Source organism: Lynx canadensis, chromosome D2, assembly GCF_007474595.2.
Source record: "Lynx canadensis isolate LIC74 chromosome D2, mLynCan4.pri.v2, whole genome shotgun sequence".
Classification (NCBI taxonomy): domain Eukaryota; kingdom Metazoa; phylum Chordata; class Mammalia; order Carnivora; family Felidae; genus Lynx; species Lynx canadensis.
Genome location: NC_044313.2, coordinates 55,006,477 through 55,031,254, shown reverse-complemented (window position 1 = coordinate 55,031,254; position 24,778 = coordinate 55,006,477). Strand labels below are relative to the sequence as shown.

Here is a 24,778-nt window from a genome sequence, read left to right as displayed (position 1 = left end):
CCCCAGCTAAAGCCCCAGATGAGCTGTGATTAGTTCCATCTGCCCCAGTGCCTGTCCCTGAACCCCTCGTCGTGGCCAGAGGAGGAGAGAGGTGCTAGTGAAGCCTGAATCACATGCCCATCCCTGGTGCCCAGAACCCCGGGCCTCAGGGTCAGGAAGGCGGAATTCTCAGAGGGACCTTCAGGATACGGGCCGGCCTGTGAGAGCAGCATGGGGCAGCTGGGCAGATACCTTGAAGGCTGAGTAATCGTCACATTGCGGGCCAAGTAAAGTTTCAGTAAGTCTAGAAGCAGGGAGGGCGTTTCAGGCAGAGGAACCAGCTCAGGCAGAGGCCTCGTTGTGGGAAAGAGCTGTGTGTGTGTGTGTGTGAGCAGCTGGCTTGTGGTGTGATGTATACTGGGGAGGGGGAGGCTGCAGTCAGGCAAGGTCAGCTTTTAGAGGCCTTAAGTTGGGCCAGAAATTTGGTCTTTGGTCTCCAGGTAGTAGGGAGCCCATGAGGGCTCTAGATGAGAAGAAGGATGTGATGAGACCTGTCCCCCACCCCCCTCCCCCACCACCCAGGTACGCTGCATCCTCCCAAGAGCATCCAGTTCAACATCTGCAGTAAGCGTGGGTGAGAGGGAGTGAGCGTTCTGCGTCTCGCTCTTTCCTCTTTCCTGCCAGTAGCTCCTCCCCAGCCCGCCCACGCCCAGATGCATCTGCCCTCTGGCGGCTCTCCTCCCACCCTCTGGAGACCCCTCATTCCCCCTGCGTCCAGCACCGTCTGGCAGGAGGAGAGGGCTCGGGATCAGGCCTCCGAGGGGGGCCTGGCAGCTCATGCTGTGTCCAGCCAGGCCAAGTAAGCAGGAGCTCCCGTGGGAGGCTGGGCTTGGAGAGGAGCTCCAAAGAGCAAGACCAGGTCAGACACTTGTGCCCCAGCATGTGGTCAGCTGGCCTCGGGAAGAAGGACTGAGTCACCCCTGGTCCTTAGTCAATTCCAGCTGCCTGCACTCCGCCCTACGGGTGACTCTCCTCGCCTGGACGCGTAGCACGGGGCCCAAGTTCCTTCCTCCAGGGAGGGCAACGTGACAGCTGTCCATGGGGCTGAGCCCCTTCCCCAGCCCCGGGAGGGTCCTGCAGGGAACTGAGGGGGCAGAGCCCCTGGATACCTCCGGCTCAGAAATCAAGCAGGGCCTGTTTCCCCGAATGCAGAGGGTCCAGAGGCCAAATCTGTCCCGTAGGCATGTGTGACCCGTCTCTTGTTTCGTACAGAAGGATAGTTAGTTGTGAACATTTAAAAATCAGGAGATTTTATTTAGAAGCTCAGAGGTTCAGTTTCTCTGGAGAAATCGGAAGGTCTAGTGTCACCGGGCCCACTATGGACCGGCGCGGAGAAGAGCTGCCATCGGGGTCACCCCTCCCACCTGTGCCCCCATGGGTCTCGCCCGCCTGGCCCCGCCAGCAGTTGGCTTGTGAGCTGTTCCTGGATCTGTCTCCAAGGGCTGCTGTAACGAATTACCACAAACTGAATAGCTTAAAAGAGTAGAGATTTATTTTCTCATGGCGCTGGAGGCCAGAGGTTCAAAATTAAGGTGTCGGCAGGCCTGCATTCCCTTCTGAAGGCTCTAGAGGGGCATCCTTCCTTGACTCTAAGCGTTTCTGGTGGCTCTAAATAATCCTTGGTTCGTGGCTGCAAAACTCCGATCTCTGCCTCCGACTTAACCTGGCCTTCTCTTCGATTCAGGCCTCCCTCCGCCTTTTTCTTTTAAGAACCTTTGCCATTGGGCCTGTGACCCACCCAGGCAGTCGAGGATACCTCATCTCAAGACTCTTAATTACATCTTCAAAGACACGTTTTCCTAATAAGTTGACATTCACAAGTTCCCAGGGATCTGACGCGGGTAGATCTTCTGGGGGCCACGACTGAAGCACTTCGTGCCTCCGTTACCTCCTCTGTAAAATGGGAATGATAATAACAGCACCTACTTCACATGCTTCTCCTGAGGGCTGCATGAGTTAGAATAGCGCCTGGGACAGGTTAGATATTGTTAGTGTTATTCTTAATCTAAAAAAAGGGGGAAAAAAAAAAACCACCCCTTGCGACGGCCAGAGCAGGTGGGATGAACAGGACACGTGCCCAGGGAAATCTGTCCCTCAGGCAGCCACTAACAGCCCGTCTTCCTTCAACTCCCACAGACAACGGCCCTGTAGGTAAGCGGCGCACGGGGACGGCCACCGTGTTTGTCACCGTCCTGGATGTGAACGACAACCGGCCCATCTTTCTGCAGAGCAGCTATGAGGCCAGCGTCCCCGAGGACATCCCTGAGGGACACAGCATCGTGCAGGCAGGTGGCCATGGCCCCTTGGGGCTGTTGGTGGGCTGGGGGGCAGGCATGGCTGCCACGTGGAGGGATGGAAACAGAAGAGGGTCCCGCTGCTGCCTCGGAAGTATCCAGTCGGCAGTGGGGAAAGAGGGAGCCAGGCACCCTCCTCCCTCCTGGGGATGGTAGGCCTTTAGTTTCTGTGGCCTGAGACAGCACCCTGGTTCCCCGCAAAACAGAAGGAAGGCCTTGCCTCCCTCCCTTCCCCCACAGCCCTCTCCTCTTCCCCCACCCCACCCGGAGGGCTTTTTGGAACAGCAAGTGGATGGAGCTGTCACATTTTCCCCGGTAGGAGGTGAGGGGGAAGAGGCAGGGCCCAGCTAGGCCCAGAACAGAGCGGCTTTCACGGGGCCCTTGGCCAAAGCTCTCCTCTTAGGAAGTAAACAGGCACAAGAAGAAAGAGTTCCTTTGCCCAGGGTGCAGGACAGCTCTGAGGCTCAGAGGAGAAAGGGGAGGACCTGAAAATGAGGCTTAGGTCCCCTCCCCCACCTCCCCCTGGAGGCCTCCGTTGCTGGATGCGGTGGGAGGCCGGGGCTGAGCCAAACACAGCAAATCTGGGCCTGTCCGCCAGGGCAGACTCCCAGGATCCAGGATCAGAAGGGGCTGGAAGTGGATCCACCTCCCTGCATCGGGGCAGGAGGAAGGCAGGAAATGGGCTGGGAGCAGGGTGCTGACTCCTAGAGGAACGGAGAGTCCAGGAAGCCACAGGGATTTGCAAGAGTCTGGGGGTGGTTCCAGAAGGAGGAACGGGGAGGTTTTCCTGGCCTCAGCTTCTCCTCTAGCCTAATACCTGCCACCCCACTCACTGACAGTCTCCCAGGACCAAACTGAGGACACGCCTAGAGGTGTGGCCAGAGCTTTGTGGGCCCCCCAGCCCCCGCCCTCCCTTTCCATCCCCAGCTATTCCTTCTCCTCAGGCCTCAGGGCAGCCTTACCCCCTAGTCTCCAGGAAGAGAACACCTAGGACCGAGCAGGACGCTGGCCTGGGCATGACACCGGTGACTGTAGGCCGAGTGCATCCTGGGATGTCTCAGGGAGGCCCTGGGAAGGGAGCCAGGAAGAAGTTCACAGGCTGGAAGGGAGAGGGTAACAAACCCCTGTGGGAGGAGGCCTGCCCCACTTTCTAAACCTGAAGAATCGGTTTCTATTTACACAACACTGCACAGCCTGAAATTCTAGAGCCCATGAGTAATACAGGGCAGCCCTGATTCTTCCCGTTTCTCAGGGAGAAATTCGGGCATCAGTGACTTCTCCAAGGCCTTGGAAGTTTCTGGCCAAGTTGGCCTCACTCTCTGGTGTCAAACTGACCTAGAAGGAAGGTACAGTGGGCCTCACCAACATGCTGGAGAGAAAGCTTCTGTCTCGGGGAGAAGATGGCTTCCCCCCACCTCCCCAGGGCTCCTTAAACTTTGGGGGGTTGGGACACACCCAGACGGGGCCATCCTTCACCCGGGAAACGGAGGCGTCCTACTTCTGTGCCTGGAGTCAGTGAAGCAACGTGAAGGTTTGGACATGGTCTTGCTCTCTGCAAGCTTCCAGGCTTGTAGGAAGGACACGTAGACGTGGATCGCCCCCAATGCCAGGAAGAAGTGATCCTTTCTCTGAAAGATGTGAGGAGCAGGAGTGGTTCTAGGCAGAAAGTGGCTTTCCGCTGGAGAGCAAAGAGGGCTTCCCGGAGGGGGTGCCTTGGGAAGCGTAAGCCACGGCCTGGGGACAGGTGGTTCAGTTTGTCTGGAGTCTCGGGTCGAGGTGAGGCTAGAAAGGTAGTTTGAAGCCAGCTCCCGGGGGACGCCGATCACCACACTAAGGAGCCATGGCTTTATCTAGCCAGCGGCTGGAAACCAGCGATGATGTTGGAGCTGGGGGGTGGCAAAGCTGAGCTCACTTCCTGAGAAGACCTGGCTGGCTGCATTGGGAGTCACAGCAAGGTGGGTCCCGGCAGCCCTGTAGCAGGACGCAGGTGGCAGGAACTAGGCAGCTCAGACCCCCTCCGTCCACCCTCCAGATTTGGGACCCCGAGTGCACAGCCGCACCCTGTGGGGAGAGTTGGGGGTTTGGAATTCCGAGAAGCCCACTCTAGGGTAGGATTGCTTTGACAGGTAGCCAGTCAATGGCACAATTGCCAAAAACTCAGATAGCATCCCTGGTGTGGTCCAGACCTGAGGTCCCGCAGCTGTCCCGGAGAGGTCTGGACCCTCCTACCCGAAAAGGAGGAGGCCTCCTGCCCTGGGCGAGGCAGGAACGCTGTGATGTGTCCTCGGAGCCCAGGTGGCATCACCTCTGGCTTCTGGCAATGCCTCCCACCGCTTTGACACAGCACAGCTCCTTGGCCTCACAAGGAGCCCTTTAACCCATTCTCAGCCCCTTCCTGGTCCATTGTGACATGGGCGCCTTGAAGGGGGGCCACCAAGATGGCTGCCAGGAGGGTGACTGGCTAGGCAGGGTTGAGAACCTCCTGCTCGCCCTCCTCCCAGCAGGCACACGGGCATCTGACCCACAGGGGTGCTGGTTGCTCCCAGGGATTAGTAGGTGAATGCTGGTAGGTCCCAAGACTTCAAGGCGAGAAGTCCCTGGCTTGCCTCTTGCCTCTGGCACTGAGTTGGCACAGAGGGCAAGACAGTTCCTTGCCCCCCGTGTGGACGGAGTATTTCGTTTGGCTGGAGGGAACCTTTGGCCATTCGGCAACTCAAACTGGAATCCATGCTGGACTGTGGCACCTGGAAGGTGGGCAGGACTTCTGTTGGGAAGCAGGGGCACTGCTTCCTGGAGGTGGTTGGTGCCTGGTTGCCAGAGAAGAGTGCTGGGGGTCCCGGGTTGTACCCTCTGGAGCCCGGGGCCGAGGGTCAGATGGCTGCAGGTACCCCGCTGTTGGCCCAGCAGTCTTTCAGCAGGCAGCAGCTGCAGAGTCAGCAGAGAGGAAGGCTTTCCTCCAGGGGCTGCCTCTGGGAAAGGCCACAGGCCTGGACGCACAGGGGACCACTGTGGCTGAGCGTGTGGCCCAGGTCCTTCTGCAGTCCCTGGTTCCAGGCTGTGTCCGCGGCAGGAGGATCCTCTGGTGGGTCCTGGGTGGCGGGGATGCCCCATCACATCTTGGTAGATTCCGTGCAGTCACAGTCGAGGTTGTCCTCGCAGCCCGGCAGGGGGCGTCTGGGAGCAGGCCTGCCTCTGCGGAAGCTGTGCAGGGAGCGGCGCAGAGAGCCCAGGCGCTTCCAGAGCCTGAGCTGGGGCTCGCTGGGGCTCCCGGGGTGGTGGGGCATGCACTCCCGAGCCCTGCGGCTCGGGTCCAGAGCGGCCGGTTTGCAGAGGGTCATGAAGAGCAGACAGCTGGCCAGCAGAAGGAAGATGCAGGCCAGCGCGAGTAGCGCCGGGAGGGGGTCAGCTGCCTCTGTGGGGCTGCCGGGAGTGACAGGGGCGGTGAGGAAGGCGAGGGGGCTGGGACCCCGTGTGCTCATGGCTCCTGCAACAGGAAGGGGAACGTTGATGGGGGCTGGGTGCTGCTAAACTAGCCGCAGACAGCATCACGCCATTGTACAGGTGAGAACAGTGAGGACCAGAGAGGTGACAAGTCTCAGGTCACACAGCAGAAAGTGATAGAGCTGGGCCTGAACCCAGGTCCCCTTTCTGCTCTACCCCCCGCCCGCTTGCTACAGAGGAGGCAGCAGGGTGATGCCTTCTGGCATTTTTAAATCAATCCTCATGAATTACACTAGTCTTCTGCCTGAAAACCTGGGATATAAGACCAACTCCGTCAATAGCTTGCTCTGTGACCAGGAACAAGTTATCAGTTATAGGATGCTGCAGCTGGCAAGGGCCCTAGAAATTATCTAATGTTGGGGCTGCAACCTGGGGGCCCGCACGTACATTCATTGGGTCCTCATCGTGTTTTTGTAAATGTCAATTAATCACGAGTATTTTTAAAGTCACAAACCCAAAACGAAGGGATTTCACATGGCTGTCTGAATGTCCAGCTGCTCTTGAAATTTCAGAATTGCCACACTGGCAGCCAGTTCCTGCCTGGCACTCAGTAGCTGAGGCTGAGCAGCCTTTGTCCCCTTTAGAGAGGTCTCTGGCCCCCAGGTCACCGCACTCCCCCACAGGCCCGCTACACACCTTATTTCACCTGCCTCGCCCCATGGGCGTTCCTGCTGGTGCTTCCCAGTGTGACCCAACCTGCTCCCATGACAAGGAAGAAACTGAGGCCCCAGCAAGGGAAGGCCAAGCCCATGCTGTGAGCCAGTGGCCAAGCGAAGACCAGAACTAGGTTCCCTGACTCCGGGCCCTGTGGCTCCCAATCCTCGGAGATCACTGAGCAGCTCTGAGAACAGGTGAGAACCCACAAAGAGCTACACGGTTGACTCCCCCTCCAGACCCCAGGTACCTGTTATCACTCATGGCCTCCCGCTAAAGGGAGCTCAGCAAACAATCTTTGTAGATGGAAAATCAGGCTGAGCTTCTGGCTGGATAGGTCTGGGGTTGCAAATAAAAATCCTTAGAGCGCATGGCCGGTAGATAACTTGTGACAGAGGACCCTCAAGCAGGTGGCGGTGCCTCGGCCAGGCTGATAGAACGCAGGCCCGGCTCTTTCCGGTTTCCCAAGAGAAGCCAGAAATCTGGATTTTTCAGGCAAACGTTCCTGGCGTTTAAATGTTGGCAAGGAATTCAGATTTGGTTAAACCAGGAGAGGGGCACAGGAAGGGGGATATGGTGCCAAAGTTAAACAAACTCGACTCCAAAAAAACGTGCAATGAATTTTCAAATATGTAAAACACTACAACAGGCCAAACAAAACACGCAAGCGGGCCACCGCCAGCTCTCAGGCCAGCACTGATGATCTTTGATTTCTACAAACGCAGGACAGGAAGTCCAAAAGAGGGCCTAAAAAAAAAAAAAAAAAAAAAAAAAAGATCCTTTATTTCTCTTTGACCTTAGATACTTTCGTGCGGCAGGGACAGCAGGTTTCCCCCTTTGTCCCGGCTTGCAGCTTAGAGTAAACTTACGGTTGAGTTTCTAGCATGACGCTCTGCAGAGTTGTGCCAAGGCTCTGTATGTGGGTTGCCCAGAGCCCGTGTCAGCAGGCAGTGGGGAGTGGAGAGGGCCCCCCGCCCCACCCTCTGGAGCCCCTGTCCCTACCCCGGGCACTCACCAATGGCGGCAGGACCTAACTCCCAGCTCCCAGCGCCCAGCCTCCTTCCTGCTCGCAGCCTCACCCTGCGCCTGGCCAACTGAGGGCACACAGCACAGCCCGCCTCCCACCCATTCCCTGCTACCACTCCTTCCCACGTTTCCAGACAGAACACGACCCCTCCCGGCTCCCAGCTGGAAACTTTGATGCCCGTCTAGCTGCCCAGGGCCGCTGCCTTTCAGGCATCAGGCCTAGAGAGCACTCCAGCTGGGCGGCCATATGTGGTTGGCCGTCCCTTGAATATGAGCATGGAAAAGGGATGGGGTGTGCCCACCACAGGGAGAAAACTGAGAAAACGTGCCCCCTCTCCTACCCTGGGCAATCTGAAGCGGGAGAAGTCTCAATCCTGCTAGTCCGGATAGTATTTCAAGGCTGTCACATGAGTCTGGGGACCCTATCAGACCAGCAAAGCTGGCCCAGACTCCAGTCCTTGAGGGAAGCACTTTAATAAAAAGGCACGTGAGGCTATAATTAGCATCTTAGTAGTTTTCTTGGAAGCGAGAGATTCTAAAGGGCTTGAAGACATCAAGCCACCCTCCCTGGAACACACAGCAAAACCAGCTACCAGATCCTTTTACAATCCCTCTGATCCACCAAGGGTCAGCTGGTTGCAGGGAAAAGAGGCCTCCACCAGACCGAGGCTAGGAATGATCTCGAGAGCAGGTGAAGCTTCTCCCTGCCCGCAAGCCCAAGGCACACTGGCAGGCCCCTGCTTTAGACATATCTCTGCAAGCTCAGTCAAGAACGTTCTTTTTTCCCTCAGAGGTCCCTAGAACAGCACCTGCTGGAACAGAAGAACTAACCTCAGGGTACATCTTGCTGTGTGGCCTTGGGCCAGCCACCGTCCTTCGCTGGGCATTGTTTCCACTCTGCAGAAAGCAGAAGGACTCCCCAGGTCTGCACTCACCCTCACACCCTCCCCCCAGAGTCCCCCAGCAAGGGTCTGGCCCCACTTTCCTCACCACACCTTCTCCTGCAGCTCCCCGAACTCTGACCTCAGAGCCAGCGCTCAGCAGTCCCAGGCTGGGTAGAAAGGTCTTCTTAGCTGTGCAAGAGAGGCCCAAGGAGCACCGGGTGCCACCCGTGACCCCAACCTGCCCCGGCCTCTGCCGTGCCCTGTGCCCCTCAGTCAGCCAGGCTGGGCAGAGCGAGCTGTCTTCACTCACTCTCCAGCTAACCCTGGCTTTGTCTGGAACAGTTTGGGCCCTGCCTTGGGGGAGGGGACAGCCAAGAAGGGTAGGGATGGCAACTGGGCTGGGCAGAGGGAGAGGGGAGCCAGGCAGAGGAGCCCAGTTGCTCCCCAAGCCTTCCCGGGGCCTCACTTCAGCTGGTCTCCTTGGAGCCCTCTCAACGGGCAGGGTGGAGGCCTGGGGGAGTCACGGGGAGGGTTTCACTGCCCCGGCAGCAGCCCTCACCTTCCCCCATCGGGTGTTTGAATGGTATGGTCGGCAGCCAGAGGGTTGCTATTCAGTGCCTGCCAGCCTCCAGGTTACCCGGGAGAGGGGAGAGAGGAGAGGGGCTACAGCCCAGCAGCAGGGTGATAGGCCCTGGCAGCTCCCGGGCCCCTCCTCCCCTCCTGCACCCCTGCGCCCCTCACCTCCCAGGCTTACCACTCAGCTTCCCAGAAAAGCACCTGCCCTTTGAAGGTGTCTCGCTGCAGAAGGGAGGGGTGAGTGATGTTTTCAAAGGTCAAAGAGATCTTAGGGCAGAAAGCACAGGGTTGAAGGCCAGCCGTGGCTATGTTCCTTATAGTTTGGGTGGGCCCTTGGAGACCCTCCAGGTGGTGTTTCTCCAGCTCTCCCGCACCACATACACACACACACACACACACACACACACACACACACACACACACCCCTCCCCAACCTTCTTTCTTCCCGGAAGCCAGAGCCTCCCCAGCAGCCAGCTGCCTAAGTCGTAAGCAGCTTCCCCGTCGAGGACCCCCCTCCCCCGCCCAAGCTCCCAGAAATACAGCACAGAGGTCATGGTGCCTGGGCCATTGTTCCAGAGACTGAGGATATAGCAGTGGACAAAGTCCCTTCTCTCCGTGGGAATATAGATAGTAAACAAGGTTATAGTATATCAGAAGCTGATGGGGGTGGGGACAGCCTGGGTATTGGAGTGGTGGGGACCGGGGGGGGGGGGGGGGCAGTTCCACATACAACGGTCAGGGAACAGATGACATTTGAGCAGAGACCTGAAGGCGATGAGGGCGCGAGTATAACACAAACCCGGAGGGAGATCTGGCCGGTGGAGGAAACAACATGTGCTTGGCATTCAAGAACCAGCAGGGAGATCCGTGTGGCTGGGGCAGAGCTGGTGAGGAGGGAGTCGTGGAAAATGAGCTCAGATACTCCCACTTCTCACCAGTAGGAAGGTGGACTCGCTCTTTCTCTGGGCCCAAGGTCCAAAATCTCAGCGAAGGAGCAGACTGACCCAGTTTTGATGAGGTGCCCCCCTCGCAGACCAGCCACCGCTGGCCACCCCGGTCGGTAAGGACCCGGCAGCCTCGGTGCTGCGGTGAGAGGTGGAGAGAAGAGGGCAGATCCAGAAGCGAGAGGTCCAGGGCATCACAAGGCAATTCGCCACAACTCGAGACGACACGCCGAGGCCCCGAGTCCGCCCGGCCATGCCGTCGGGCCTCTTCCTGCATCACCTTGCAGGGGAGCGACCTCTGCTCGCTTCAGGCGCGTGGCAGTAGAGTAGGTGTTCGGTTCTTGGTTCGACAGGACCCGCCTTGGGGCTGGCGGTGACTTGGTTCTTGGTTCGACAGGACCCGCCTTGGGGCTGGCGGTGACTCTGCCAGCAGCCTCGAGGCTGGACTCCTTGTGAAAACGGAGAGACCCTGGGTGGGGTCTCTGAGTGAGAACAGCACACCCCAGGTCCCACCAGGGACAGCCCACAAGCCCCGGTGACCTGAAATAGACCAGAGTGAACGCATGGGTGGTTGAGTACGGAGCCACCTGGCGGGAGGTGGGATTTCTGGGGTTCCACCAAGTGGCTGTTTCGGTACCTGGTGCCCAGCCAGGACTCAGCGTGGCCAGAATGGCTTCTGCCTGGGAAAACTGGGGGCGAGGTGCGGCCGCACGTCCAGCCCCACCCCAGATGAGGCTCCTGGGGTCTCAGAAGGAGGAAGGAGGAAAGCAGGCTCCTATGGGCTGACCTAATCAAGCCTGGATCTAGAGAGCTCCAGTGTGCCACCCTCCACCCTCTCCCCCACCCTCCCCAAGACCCTGGTGGAGGATCAAGGAGCAGAGCTGACAGGTCCCCTGCCAGGACAGGGCAGCATAGAGCCCTCAACAGGTGTCCTTATGGGGGTCGAGACAGGCGTGTCCTTCGCCTCTGACGCTCCCCCGGCTTCTGTGGGCAGCCACAGGTTGTCCAGGATGGGCTGGGGGCGGCGCGGAGGGCAGGAGAGGGGCTTCACCAGCGTCTCCTCTCCCCGTGGGGTGGCGTTCAGGGGGTGACATGTCTCATTCTCCCTCAGCTCAAAGCCACAGATGCAGATGAGGGCGAGTTTGGGCGCGTGTGGTACCGCATCCTTCACGGTGAGTGGGTTGCCCTCCTGCGCTGAGGAGCGCAGAGCTTCTCCAGGCTGCCGGGAGTCTGGGAAGGGAGGCCAAGGAAGCCTTAGGCGCCATACAAGCCACATGCGCGGGCGGCGGGCAGAGGGGGGAAACGGACATTCTCTGATCGTTCACACCAAGTTGGGTGTCTTTGAAGTGAGCGTGCTGCGCTTGATTGCTCCTGGAGTGCCTCGAGTGGGAAATCACCCTGACAGAGGGAGCATGGGGGAGGGCGGCCCCCAGCAGTGAGCCCCCCAGACATTGTCACCAGCCCAACATCACTCAGACACTGGGACGGTGCCCTCGGTGAGCTGGCCGGGAGTCTCGTTGGGCCAGCCAGCATCACGTGACCATCCCTGACCCGATTACTATTGGCCAGAGATTGAAATACGCCGATCTGCCCGCTCTTGGAATCGGGGGTAAAACCACCCCTGCGCAAAGCACATGGACTGATGGTGGAGGAGGGTGGACCCCCCCCAGCGGAAACTCAGTGTGCTCTTACCCTAGGACGGTGGAAAGTCCTGGACCAGCCCAAAGATATACACAAAATCCTCACTTCAACAGCCCACAGAGAACTTGCCTTTGTGTCTCTTCTTGTACTGTCCCAGATCCTTCTGAAATTTTGAATCCCCTGAAACGTCATATAGGGGTCTCAGGGGACCCCCAGCCTTCCCATAAGGAGGGTACAAGGTAGGCTCTCGTCCCCTCCCTCAAATCCTGCCAGGCCAGGGCAGCGTGAGGCAGAGGCCTTCTTGCCATCGTGGGCTTTGTCCAGGCTGCCGAGACCTCTGTGCGGGGTCAGCATTCTAGGGGTCCGGGCCCCACATTTTCCCCATCGCTATGCTATGAACATCCCATGTCCTGCTCCAGGCCAGAGCCCATGCATCTCCTCTGTCCCTCGGCACAGGTAACCATGGCAACAACTTCCGGATCCACGTCGGCAACGGACTCCTGATGCGAGGGCCCCGGCCCCTGGACCGAGAACGGAACTCATCCCACGTGCTGATAGTGGAGGCTTACAACCATGACCTGGGCCCCATGCGGAGCTCCGTCAGGGTAAGATGGGGGGGGGGGGGAGGGGTAGGGAGGGGCTGGCACGTAGCCAGTCAGCAGGTCGTGAAGCCCTGCCTCCCCTTCAGCAGTGGCCTCAGAGCTGGGCCAAGACCACAGCTGGACCAGAGATGGCCACCAGCTAAGGCTCGGTGAGGGCCGGGAGTCACCGGTTTTAGTTGCTGAGTGACCGGGGGCTAGGTGTGTGGTCGAGGAGGCCAGAGCCCAGCCTGGATCTTGGAAGCGTCCTTTTGTTCTGAGCCTCAGTTTCTCCAGATGTGGAAGGAGGTCAGCGATACCGATGTCGGTCCTAAGAGACGGGAGGGGTGTCCTTACCCTGCTAACCCCCGCAGCCACGCCACTCGCTAGAGAAATCTCACAGTTACGATCTCGGAAATAGAGACGTTGCCAACTTCAGTTTGTGTGAAGAAACTGAGGCACAGAGGCGTCGCTAGTGCTGGACCAGGACTCGAGCCAGGACTCCTGAGTCCAGGCTCCGTGCACTTCCCATTGAAAGTGTCCCCCCAAATTTCCAGTTACCGTTCCCGGCTGCCGCAACAATCGTATTCTTTTCTGCCCACCCTCACTCACCTCGAGCCTCTGCCCTATGCGGCTGAAATCAGATTAACCTTGATCTTCCCAAATGGTCAAAAACAGACACACCGGTACCCCTAGTGGCTGGGCCGGTTTATGCACTGTTCTGCCCCGTGGCAGAGGGATGGCTGAGGTAAACGACACGACCTCTGGAGGCCACCCCACCCTACCCCCACTGCACACTCAGCAGCTCACAGCCCCTTCCCCAGCACCAGGTGGAAAGTGAGTCAGACCCCAAAGGTGAAGAGTAGGAGGAAGGTGGGAAAAGCCGGGGTGGGGAGCAGGCAGGGACTTTTACCCAGGACTGAGTATGAGCTTCTTATCAGCCACATCTCCACCCCACTATTTCCCCGGGCTGGAAACAATGAACAGAAGACTGGGTCACCATCATGCGGGAGGCGCTAGAGAGTAGGTGACTCGGCCTTGACCCATCTGCTGATGCCCCCGCAGCTTTGCCCCAGGAGGAGATGGAAACAGAAACCTGGGTCCTTACAGCTGCCCCTCTGAGTGAGGGTCTGTCCAGGCACGGACGGCTCAGGGAGTCACACCCCTTGGGCTTTCACACCTTGGGGCTTCTTGGAATGATTGCAGCGCCCTGGTGACTGCCGGTCATACCACGTGCCCCGGGGCATTCCCCCACGGCCACGTTCACCTGCACGACTGCGAATCGCTTGCTCGCGTGCTGATTAGCGCACGCGTCACGGCTTGCTATTTGTGGAGCCGACTTCAGGCCGCAGAGTGACTGATGTCAGGGTAGCTCGGGTTGGCTCCCTGGACTTTTGGCTTCCTGATCACGGCCCCCCTTGTGGCCCCTCACTCCCCACCCTCCCGGGAGCAGGTGGGAACTCTCTCCAGGGCCTGCCCCTGTCGGCCTCGGCATTGTGACTGCAAACCTCCTTTAGCCACCAACCTTGGTAGACAAAATGGTGTGCAGTGCCCCAGGGCATATAGACCGAAGCCAGGCTGTGACGGTCAGCGCAGGGATGGGACACTGAGAAGCACACCTGCTTGGCCACGTTCCTTTCTGTCCTCTCCCCATGGGCCATGAGGAAGAGCAAACCCTCACGTGAACTCTAAGTGCTTTCTGTCCTTGAACTCTTTCCTCTTTCTTTTTTAAAAGTTTTTTTTTTTTTTTAGGAGGAGGGTGGGGAGGAGCAGAGAGAGAGAGAGAGAGAGAATCCCAAGCAGGCTGTGCCCTGTCAGCACAGAGCCCAACACAGGACTCGATCTCACGAACTTGAGATCATGACCTGAGCCAAAATCAAGAGTAGGACGCTTAATGGACTGAGCCACCCAGGCGCCCCTGTCATTGAACTCTTTTAACCCTCCTAACAGCCCTACGAGGGAGGCATTGTCGTTATACCCATTGTACAGAGGAGTAGACTGAGGCAAAGAGGGGTTGGCCAACATGCTTAGGGTCCCATAGCAGTAAGGGTAGAGCTGGGCTTCACGCCCCGGCCGTCCAGGCAGGTCTGTGCTCTCAGGCACTACACCGTGCTGCCCTATATACAGGCCCTTCAGAGCACAGAGACCGCTGCCCAGCAGCAGTGGAGACGGCCCCTAGGCACCACCTCTATTCTCCAGTTCCCGCTTCAGAGACCAGGGCCCAGGAGCACAGAAAGTCCCCCTAGAGACCGGGGACCTCACATGCACACTGCAATTTTGCACACGCCTGTGCACACATCTCCTCCCCTGTCCCTGTTGGAGGGCACAGCGCTGGGCAGACAGTGGGGCTGGTTCTCCAGGGAGCCTGGTGGTTCGGTCGCTGAGCCCTCCCGCTCACAAGAGCTTGGCAGACCTGGGCGTTTCCTGTACATCTGTGTCTCTCAGGTTTGTAAACCACACCGTTTTGCCTCCTGTCTCTGCTGTTAAAAACAAGGCTGAAACCAACAAGAGGCTAGAGGTATGGAGACAGCCTCATAGAGAACGGGCCACACCCAGGCTCCATGCCACCTCCGTCCTCTTTATCGTGCTGGCAGACTGGCCCTGGTTTTGTCCCCACGACCCTTGGAGGAAAGGCCATTTGGACCAGCAGACTCGGGAAGGGGAAGGCTGACGGTTTTGAAAGATGGATGGTTAGTTTCTGTTTACAGAAAGAGAGTTCCCGAAATTCGTCCATGCAAATTCCCCCCACACCCACCCCACCCAGCATCTTCCCAGCCAAGTTCTTGGTGAAGCCAGACTTAGAAGGTTCCAGTTCGTAAGCAGCTGCACTCCGGGGCGGGCACTTTAGTTTGCATAGTGGGTTCTGGGCGTCTGGACATGAAAATGTGATGACACAGCAGGGCTCAGGAACCCCAAGAGCAGGGAAGTAGAGAAACCTTTGCCCGCATGTGCCTCTCTGCCCCCCTACGTCTGCTACCAGCCTCCCCCAGCCCCCAAGTCCTCTACTGGTCAGGCCACCGTTTGTGCTTGTGCTAACAGAAGCCCCTTCACTTTCTTCAGCAACTTTCCGGCTAAGCCCAGAAGAAAAGCCAGAGTAGGGGTGCCTGGGTGGCTCACTCAGTTAAGCATCCAACTCTTGGCTTCGGCCCGGGTCTTGATCTCGCGGTTCATGGCATGAAGCCCCGCGCTGGGCTCTGCACTGACAGTGCAGAGCCTATTTGAGATTCTCTCTCTCTCCCTCTCCCCTGCTCCTGCTCTCTCATGATGGCATTCCCTCTCTCTCCCTCTCCCCCCTCCCCCTCTCTCTCTCTCCCTCTCTCTCTCTCTCCCTCTCTCTCTCTCCCTCTCTCTCTCTCAAAATAAATTTAATAATAACAGTTAAAGAACCCAGGGCTGATCCCAAAGGCAGCGATGAACCAGAAACCCAATGTTAGTGCTCTCACATTGCCTGGGCCACGGTCCCCCCCATCTTGGAGAAGAGGCAAAGGCCCTGGGCCTCCCTGTGGCTCCTTAAGCACCAGCGCTCTGTGACACGCGCCCCTTCCCTACCACACTGCTCCTTCTGGACACAGACCTGGTCCTGCCCATCCTGGGCCAGACCCTCCCCGTGCCCCTGTGTGTAGGTGAGGGGCAGGGGCAGGTGGTGTGGCAAAAGGAAGAGCCATGACCCTGATCTCTAGCCACAGACTCTCTCTCCACTAACAGCTCTTAAACTGTTTTCCTTCTGTTCCGCAAAGACACATGTTCTTTAAAGAGCAATTAGAAAGTACACCTAAGCAGTGATGAAAATCGTGCCTAATTCTGCAGTTCGGATATAGGCACTTTCTTGGCCAGGATCCTCAGAAGCAAATCCTGAGACAAGAGTTGCTATGAAGGTGATAAGGAGAAAGGATCCCCAGGAGAATTTGCCAAAAGGGGCATGGGACCAGGAAGGAAGGGCCGCCCCGTGGGAACTTTGGCTCAGTCCCGCAGAGAGCTCTGGAGAGAATCACTCCAAGGACCCAATCAGGGCTGAGGAAGCCAGAGTATTTATACTCCACGCCCATCAGCCACTGGCTAAGGACCGCCCCGGGTGTCGGGGGCGGGGGGGGGGGGGGGCGCGGACAGAATTCCCAGGCACTTCTGGCTCTCTGGGTGTTGGTGTTCAGCAGCCTGGGTGGGCTGGGGTTAGTCCCCCGAAAAGAGCCACGGTTCCTGGCCGCAGACAGCAAGAGCATTCAGAGAAGGTGCCTGAGCATCCACAGGGGTCTGAGCACCAGCGTCCTCTGCTGATGTTTGAATGGGGTCACTTTCAACTTTTTAAGTACTTTTGCAAGGCCTGGCTGGTTTTGTCTTCATAGCAACCCTAGAAATGGCTCAGAGCACGAATCATGACGCCGATACGTTACTGTGTCATAGCTGAGAAACTTGACGGCCACAAAGAGTCACGGGTTCCCACAGGGTTAGTGGCGGAACCAAGAGAACGATAAAATGATGTTTGAGCACCTGCCCCATGCCCGGCACCGTGCAAGGTCGGGGGACACGGTGACCAACCAGATAGCCCCAGGCCTTCCATAGAGAGCTCACCGCTGGCCCGGGAGAGCAGCGGCCACACATGCAGGCCCAGGTGGGCCCAGCCCTGGACTTCTCGGGTCTCCACCCAACCTTGACCTTCCACCCCCGGTCTGGCTCCTACAGGTGATAGTGTACGTGGAGGATGTCAATGACGAGGCCCCCGTGTTCACACAGCAGCAGTACAGCCGCCTGGGGCTTCGAGAGACCGCGGGTATCGGCACATCGGTCATCGTCGTCCGAGCCACAGATCGAGACACTGGTGAGGCCGGCTGGGGAAACAGGGGAGTCCGGCTCCCTAGAGTGACCCCCTCTAGCTCATCCCTCCTGCTCCTGTGGAGCCTGTCTTCCTTGGGATGGCTCGGGCTCCCCCATCCAGCAGCTCCCAAGCTGGGGAGGGACTTCGGGGACAGTCCTGGTAGCATCCCCACCAGATGCACGGGCCTAGAAGGACTGAAGTCAGGGAGTTGTCCCAGTCTCCAGATGGAGAGAGGGTAGGTCCCACGCTTGGAAAGTCTAGGTTTCTCACTGGGGGACCCGCAGCTCCTGGCTAGCCTTTGGCCGGGGGCCGGGCAGTGCTGGGGGAGGTAAAGGACTTGTCACACAGCTGGCTGAAGCCTGCTGTTCCAGCCAGAAGCGGCTCCGTGTCCTACAGGCCTAGCTCAGGGCCTGACACACACTTGCTCCACAAAGGGCAGGGTTCTGCAATGCTCTGAAGGCAGTCGAGACCTCGCCAAGGACCCTGAGCGCCAGAGAGGGCCCCAGGTGGCAGTGCACAACAAAGGAGAAAGGGGCCAGGTCACTGTGGCCCTCTTCATGGGGCCCAGCTATGTGGGCCTCTACCCCCAGCCAGGGAGGCAGCCAGAGTGGGACCCTTTCCTAGGGGTCCACTGCCCCCCTGGAGAGGCTCCCTGAGCTGCTCCCAGCTTCCCAGCCCCCCAGCGTCGCCTCATGTCAGCCCCTCTCCGCACCCTCAGCCCCGCTGGGGCACAGGATGGGGTGGCGGGAGCAACAGGCCTGAAAACTCTCAGGTCGGTTGCCATTCCTTATATGGCACTTTCGTACGAGTCAGATCCCACATGTCACCGTTGCCCACTGCTTCGTGGCCTTTTCTGGGTCAGGAATCCTTTTGAGAAATTAGTGAGAGCTGTGCATACCTCTCTAGAAAAATCCCAGAAAGATGTATATCCATCCCGAGCTTTGCAAATGCTTTCAAGGAAGTCTGAGATTTCCTGAGTGGTTTTGTGGCCATTCCCTTCAATGCCTGTGGACTTCAGCTGAGGAATCCCAACTCGAACTCCTGTTGAAGAGCGCGCTGAGGCCGAGGGTTTGAAGTGGAGGAGTGGGGGGGAGGGGGGGGAGGTATCCCTGTTACTAGAACCCTTTGGCTGGAGGGGCCACGTGGAGTGTCGGCCACTTCTGAGGATGCTGCCCCTGTCTGACACTTTGTAGATGAAAGTTCCCCCTACAAGAGATCCCTAATGTCCAAATACCCAAGGGAGATACCTGAACTTGAATTTGGAGGCTCCAGAAGCAGAACCAAATCCCACCAGTGCCTCTCTCATGCCAAAGCCAAGCCCGAGAGGGGTTGTGTGTGCTGGGCCTTGCTGTCCACACAGACCTTGACCCCGTCCTCTGCCGCTGCTCCTGGGACAACCCAGCCCACAGGGGTGGGGGACAGTGCACACCGGGCAGGCCGGCCAAGGCCCCTCACCCTGTGTCCCTCAGGGTCAGCAGCAGGTGTGCTGGCGGCACCTTGGGAAGCCCCAGGGCAGCCCCACACCGGTCTGGGACAGCACAACCTCTTGGGTGTTCCCACAGGGGACGGTGGCCTGGTGAATTACCGCATTCTGTCCGGCGCGGAGGGGAAGTTTGAGATTGACGAGAGCACGGGGCTTATCATCACCGTTGATTACCTGGACTATGAGACCAAAACCAGCTACCTAATGAACGTGTCTGCCACCGACCAGGCACCCCCCTTCAACCAGGGCTTCTGCAGCGTCTACATCACTCTGCTCAACGAGCTGGATGAGGCTGTGCAGTTCTCCAATGCCTCCTACGAGGCTGCCATCTTGGAGAACCTGGCCCTGGGCACCGAGATTGTGCGGGTCCAGGCCTACTCCATTGACAACCTCAATCAGATCACCTACCGCTTCGACGCCTATACCAGCACCCAGGCCAAAGCCCTCTTCAAGATAGATTCCGTCACGGTGAGGGAGACTGGGAGCAGACACAGCAAGGGCTCTAAGGGGCAGGAAGCTCAATCCTTTTGCAGCTAACCAACATTTATTGAGCTCCTTCAATATGCATGGCACTCTCCTCTTCGTCATAAAGTGTCTTTGAGATAAATATCCCTAGGAAACATTCCTCTCCATATTCAGGGGTAAGGTAAAGTTTATACGTAGGCAACCCGGTAACCTTCTTGTTACCAGACGACGACAGCTAGGTAAGTCATCACATTTCTCTTTTTACCTTGGCTGTTAGGAAGCTCAGATATAAAGTGCTTCATCACAGTAGCTGGTCTTAGCTCGGTAGCAGCCAGTCTCTCATCTACCATCCGGCTGTTACTCTTCCATCTTTGCTTTAACGTGTCTTTTCTCGGCCTCCCTTCTTTGAAAATAGGCAAGCGTAGGGGCGCCGGGGTGGCCCAGTTGGTTGAGCGACCGACTTCGGCACAGGTCATGATCTCGTAGTCTGTGAGTTCGAGCCCCGCGTCGGGCTCTGTGCTGACGGCTCGGAGCCTGGAGCCTGCTTTGGCTTCTGTGTCTCCCTCCCTCTCTCTCTGCCCCTCCCCTGCTCATGCTGTCTCTCTCTCTCTCTCTCTCTCTCAATAATAAATAAACATTAAAAAAAAATTTTAAAAATAGGCAAGTGCACAGTGTGCGGGCCTTATCCTAGGGAATACTGGGTTCACAAAGATGAACAAGCATTCCCAGCCTTCAAAGAGTCCTGAGACTGGGAGGAGAAGCAGGCATAATCAAGGGTGCACATCAGGGCACCGCAAGGGAAGATGTAAAGAGAACTACAACGCAGGTGGGATGTTGCTGCCTGAGGCCCGAGCGAGAGGGATCTTACCTGGCTGGGGAAGACAGCAGAGGTGGCATCTGAGTGAGATCTGAGAAAGAAGTAGGGTTTGGGCCGACAGAGCTTCACGGGGAGGTTCTGCCGGGCAGAGGGAGCGACAAGGAAGTGGGGAAGTAGGCAGGTTTGGGAGTAGCGAGGACTCTGGTTTGACCGGAGCGCGGGGCTGCTTGGGGGCGGGGTGGCCTCCGCCCGGTGGGTAGGACGTTGTCACTCGCCCGTCTGGCCCCCTCCCCACAGGGCGTGATCACAGTCAAGGGCCTGGTGGACCGGGAAAAAGGCGACTTCTACACCCTGACGGTGGTGGCAGATGACGGCGGCCCCAAGGCGGACTCCACCGTGGTGAGTGGGTCCCCGGGTGAGAGCCCCACAGGTATAGCTCACTGCCCCCAAGGCACCCCAAAGCCTGCATCTTCACCAGCCACCCCACGCACGGGCCAGGCCACAAATGGGTGAGGCTTTTGACCGCTGTGGCCAGTCGTGCCACACCTCCCCGGGCGGCCCAGAGACCACAGATAGAGAGCCGGAGGGAGGGGTGCGGTGCGGGGGGCGTTGGCGCGTGCTGGGAGCGCTGCAGACTGCTAACTGTTCGCACCCTTGCCTCTTCTCTCCCGTGGCCTCCCGCCGGCCCTGCCTACAGAAGGTGAGTGGCCTGTGGACCGGGGCTCCCCCCTGTGTGTTGGCTGTGGCCGTTGCCGGCTCGGTCCCCACGTAGCCCTGCACCTTCCTGCCTCCGCTGGAGACAGGCACAGGGACAGGCCTGCAGCAGGTTCCTGCCCAGCCCCCTCGGGCCCAGCCCCTCTCGGGCACATTCCCCATCTCCGGCTCTGCCCTTCCTGCCAGCCCACGGGGCCCGGGGCGGGGACCCTAGCGCACCGTAGGTGGAACACACGATGGAAGGAACGCTGAGGCTTCGCCCCAGCTCTGCTCCTCACTGGCTGGGTGACACGGGCAAGTCGCTCCACTTCTCTGTGCTTCCCCTCCTTGGGTCTAAAATGAGGATGGTGCCAGCAGCCCTGACGCTGGCGGGCGGTGACGGATAAGAAGCCCTTTGTAAACTAGACCCCAAGACCCAAGGAGCATATGATGGGAGTGGCATCGGTAAAGAGGAACCTCGCCCTCTCTCGGGGGTTGGGGGAAGGAGCGCATTCTATTACTGCGCGCGTGAGGTGGGACACACAGTGCCAGGGCCTGAGGGGTCCTAGACAAGGGCAGCCGTGGGCACAGGGTGAGTCACTGCCCTCGAGGACTCGAAGGGCTTGAGGGCAGAGACCACATGCTCAGAGCGTTTTGAGGAGCATGACTGCCGAGGTCACAGGTGTCAGGCAAGGTTCCTAGGAGGGTGGGAGAGGCAGGCAAGGGACCTCAGGCTGGGAGGCTCGGGGCTGAAACAGGGGCGGGCCCCGGGGTGGCATCCTGCAGTGACGATGAGAACATTGACAATTGATTCGGCTTGGGTCCCAGCCAGTCCGGGCAGGCCGTCTGTAGGTCACATGGGGCAGCCAGCTCAGCAGCAGTCTTGGTTACGACCACATTTTCACTCCCCACCCAGTCCCTATGACATTAGCCTAGAAGGATAGAAATCAACCTATTGTCCAGGCTAAGAGCCAAATGCGCTTGCTTAGGGTCCTCTGCGCCACTGCCCCCTGCAGGTACTCAGTTCCAATGGCCCTGGCGGGGGCTTGAGGGTACCCCAAAGCCCCCGCCATCCACGGGGCCAGCCTAGGGGTAGTGAGGCCATGAGCAGCCGGGAGCCACATAGCTCCCCTTGGCCCACTAGGAGTCCCAGAGGGCAGCCGGTGAGCAGAACCCTCAGTGGGGGACACTAGGCAGGTGCCCTGTGTCCCGTACCTCCCAGCTCAGGCTCCTGGCCACCCCAGCCAGAGGAGCTGAGACTCGGGTTCCGTGGGGCCCTCTCACTGGGCCTCGGCAGCCTCATCTGCAGCTTGGGCCCATTTGCAGCTCACCCATCGTAGTGTGGGGAGTCTGGGAGCCGAGGCCAGGTGGAGCCCGAGAAGCAGCAGGATGGTTAGGACCCTCCCCACCAAGGCTGCGGAAGCCCTTCTTCCTCTGCATGGGCTGGGCTGGCAAGGGCATTTTAGAACGTGTACTTCTGTGCAGGCCCCTGGATTTCCAGTCACTTCGCCCTCTTCTAGGAAGCAGGACCTATGGCCTTTTGCTTCTGCCCTGGCTTCCTCTCGGGCTCCAGGGGCCACTGTGCCAGATACACCTGCTCTGTCGGCCCAAGCACTGTCGGAGGTGCTAGGGTGGAGGCAGGCTGAGGGGCCTTTTAAAGGTGACACCATTTCCTCTGCAAGGCCGGAACCCCCAAACCACAGCTCACCTACACCTGACTCCTCCCTGACCCCAGCAGCCCCCGTGGGCCCTGGGAGGGGCGGGGAGGCAGCAGGAAGGGACAGACTGGGGCAGGCTCTTGAGTAACACCATCAGGCCTTTGGGACCAGGGGAAGCAGATATGGATCGTGAGGCCCTGGGTAGGAACACAGACCCAGATCTAATGCTGTAAACCTTGGCCCCTGCCCTCTGTTCTCGCCCACTGAGGCTGACTCCCCATGCTGGGAGCACCTCACAAAGGACATCCCAGTGGTGATCCTAGAGGAAGCACTTACTGTGTGCCAGGCTGTGGGCTGGGCTCAGGGTACAACAGGAAACCAAAATCAGACACAGCCTCTGTCTTCACAAACATAAGATACAGTGGGAGAGGAGAGGAATATTGATTAAGTTATCACACCAGTAGGGGCACTCGCGTGACTCAGTCGGTTGAGCCTCTAACTTCGGCTCAGGTCATGATCTCACGGTTCTCAAGTTCGAGCCCCGCGTCGGACTCTGCTGTTAGCGTGGAGCCCGCTTTGGATCCTCTGTCCCCCCTCTCTCTCTGCCCCTTCCTCCCTCCCTCCCCCCCCCAAAAAAATAAACAAACGTTAATAAATCAATAATCACACCAATAAACGTATGCTACAGGAAAATGTGTAATAAGATGCCAAGGAAATTGAGGAGGGCTTCCTTGAGGAAATGACTCAAGCTGAGATCCACAGAAAGCATAGACAGACATTTACCCAGCCAAGAAGGAAGAGTGTGAAGGCAGAGGGAATAGCATATGCAAAGGCCCTATGGTGGAAGGGAGCACAGGAAGCCTAAAGCAGGCCTTGACCCCGGCCAGAGAGTTTGGGAGGAATCAGGGCACGGAAGCCTTGTCTGGTTCTGCCCTGACAGCATGGTGGGCATTATTGTACCCATTTCACAGGTGAGCAGACTGGGGCTCTGGGACTTCACAGAACTCCCTGACCAAAATCATGATGGATGGGCAAAGCCTTGGCTCGTGAGATCACGTGTGTCTGCCAGGCAGGGCGCGGGACGGGGACCACCTTGTCCCACCCCTCGACTTCTTGTTCGCTCCTCCATTCCCCAAAGCCTCCCGGTGCTGTATGTGTTTTTGTTCCTACTTTCAGTTGAGGAAATGGAAGATCAGAGAGGTTGAATAATTTTTTCCAAAGCCACACAGCCAGTAAATGGTGGAGTTGGTGCTGTCACTAAGCCTGGGCTTGTTGCCTGGCGGCTGTGACAGCTGCCTAAAGGTACGGAGGCGTGGCTAGGATGGAAAGAAGGAAGACCTGACGGGCAGGGAGGATGCGGTGATCTCCTCTGTGGGAGCGGGGGCTCCACAGGCTCCCTGTGGGGGCCTATATACACCGGGGGTAGGCAGGCAAGCCTGGGAGCCCCTTAACCCCAGGCCCAGGGAAGGAGAGGATGAGGTCTGGCCTGGAGCAGGGCAGTGGGAGAAAGCCTGGCCTGGGATCCCTAAAACCTGAGCCTCCTCCCGCCCTACCTGAACCCTCGCGTCGGTGAACCTAAGGAGCGGTGTGTCCGTCCGGGAGCTAGGAGCTGCAGACACAAAACAGCATGCTCTTTGTCTGCAATTTGCACGTTCCCAGTTTTCATCTGACAGTTGGAAATTCCTCTCCTGTCCCCACTGGGGCCTCCAAGCTACCTCACGGCCCCCTCCTGTGCCTAAGCCCTATTTCCTTCCCTCTGACCCAGATGCACAAGAGAAGAGGCCTTCGGGCAGTCTCTGGCGGCCAGATGTGTTTTGGCCAGCCTGCACATAAGTGTTTCCTTTAGTTTTTATTAATCACCACCGAATTCCTCATAAAAATGTGGGTTCCTAGTTCCTCTTGAAAAACAGGAAGCCCTACCAACGCCAAGCTGGCATTCCTCATGGATTTTTTTCCTGAGTAGCCTCTGCCCCCTTCAGCCAAGGCCCACGCCTTCTAGCTCTGAGTCCCCCACACCCTTCCTTGCTGTCCTGGCCCCAGCACAGCGGTACGTACAACCCTCTCCCATCATACCGCTGGGAAAAATGTGCCCGAGATCCCCGTGGAAAGTCCAGACTGGCCCAGGCAGGCTCTCAGCGCTACCTGCCATTCCGGAATCATCAGAGGTCTGGTCCCCACCGGACCCACGGTGGGAGCCTGGCGTTTGGAACCGGGAAGGGGAAGGAGGGGCTAGGTCTCTGGCTACCTTCCCCACAGGTCTACATCACGGTGCTGGATGAGAATGACAACAGTCCCCGGTTTGACTTCACCTCCGACTCAGCAGTCAGCGTGCCTGAGGACTGCCCTGTGGGCCAGCGTGTGGCCACCGTCAAGGCCCGGGACCCCGACGCTGGCAGCAATGGGCAGGTGGGCGCCACGTAAAATACTTGGACCTTGCCTGCCAGTAAGAGGCTTCTGCAGCCTCTCAGCTCGAGGAGAGTCATTCAGGTTCCGCCCAGCCCCGGGCAGTGCTGCCCTGCCCTCAACCCGAGTCCACGGTCAAGGAAAGGAGGCAGAGCTGTGCAGGCTGTTGGCCCTGCCCGGGTCCGGTGAACACAGAGCCCGAAGGCCGGCCACAGCTCAGCCCTCCACGGCAGGCTGAAAGCACGAGGGTTTATCTCTCCCGGTGACTCCTGCCTCCCCTTATCCACACCCGTGTGCCAGGCCCCAGACCAG

General features: G+C 58.5%; 1 protein-coding gene and 1 long non-coding RNA gene across 8 annotated transcripts; one reads left to right on the top strand and one right to left on the bottom strand.

The window, feature by feature from the left end:
• Positions 1–1,509: 1,509 nt before the first annotated feature.
• Positions 1,510–9,371, bottom strand: CD2H10orf105 (chromosome D2 C10orf105 homolog). Of its 7 annotated transcripts, none has more exons than XM_030335134.1 (3): positions 9,153–9,370; positions 8,510–8,587; positions 1,510–5,817 (listed from the first exon to the last, which is right to left on the bottom strand). In XM_030335134.1, exon 3 carries the CDS (start codon positions 5,810–5,812, stop codon positions 5,444–5,446), a length of 369 nt encoding a protein of 122 aa, XP_030190994.1. In that variant the 5' UTR covers positions 5,813–5,817; positions 8,510–8,587; positions 9,153–9,370; the 3' UTR covers positions 1,510–5,443. The 7 variants fall into 7 exon arrangements, with proteins under 7 accessions (XP_030190994.1, XP_030190993.1, XP_030191000.1 ...); XM_030335133.1 differs by lacking the exon at positions 9,153–9,370 and adding an exon at positions 8,346–8,411 and having other exon boundaries at positions 8,510–9,129; XM_030335140.1 differs by lacking the exon at positions 8,510–8,587 and having other exon boundaries at positions 9,176–9,371.
• A 10,643-nt stretch (positions 9,372–20,014) lies between these two features.
• On the top strand, positions 20,015–24,439 carry LOC115526920. Its single transcript, XR_004344240.1, has 3 exons — positions 20,015–20,111; positions 20,410–20,412; positions 24,320–24,439. It is a non-coding gene; the product is annotated as an uncharacterized LOC115526920 (long non-coding RNA).
• Positions 24,440–24,778: the final 339 nt, after the last annotated feature.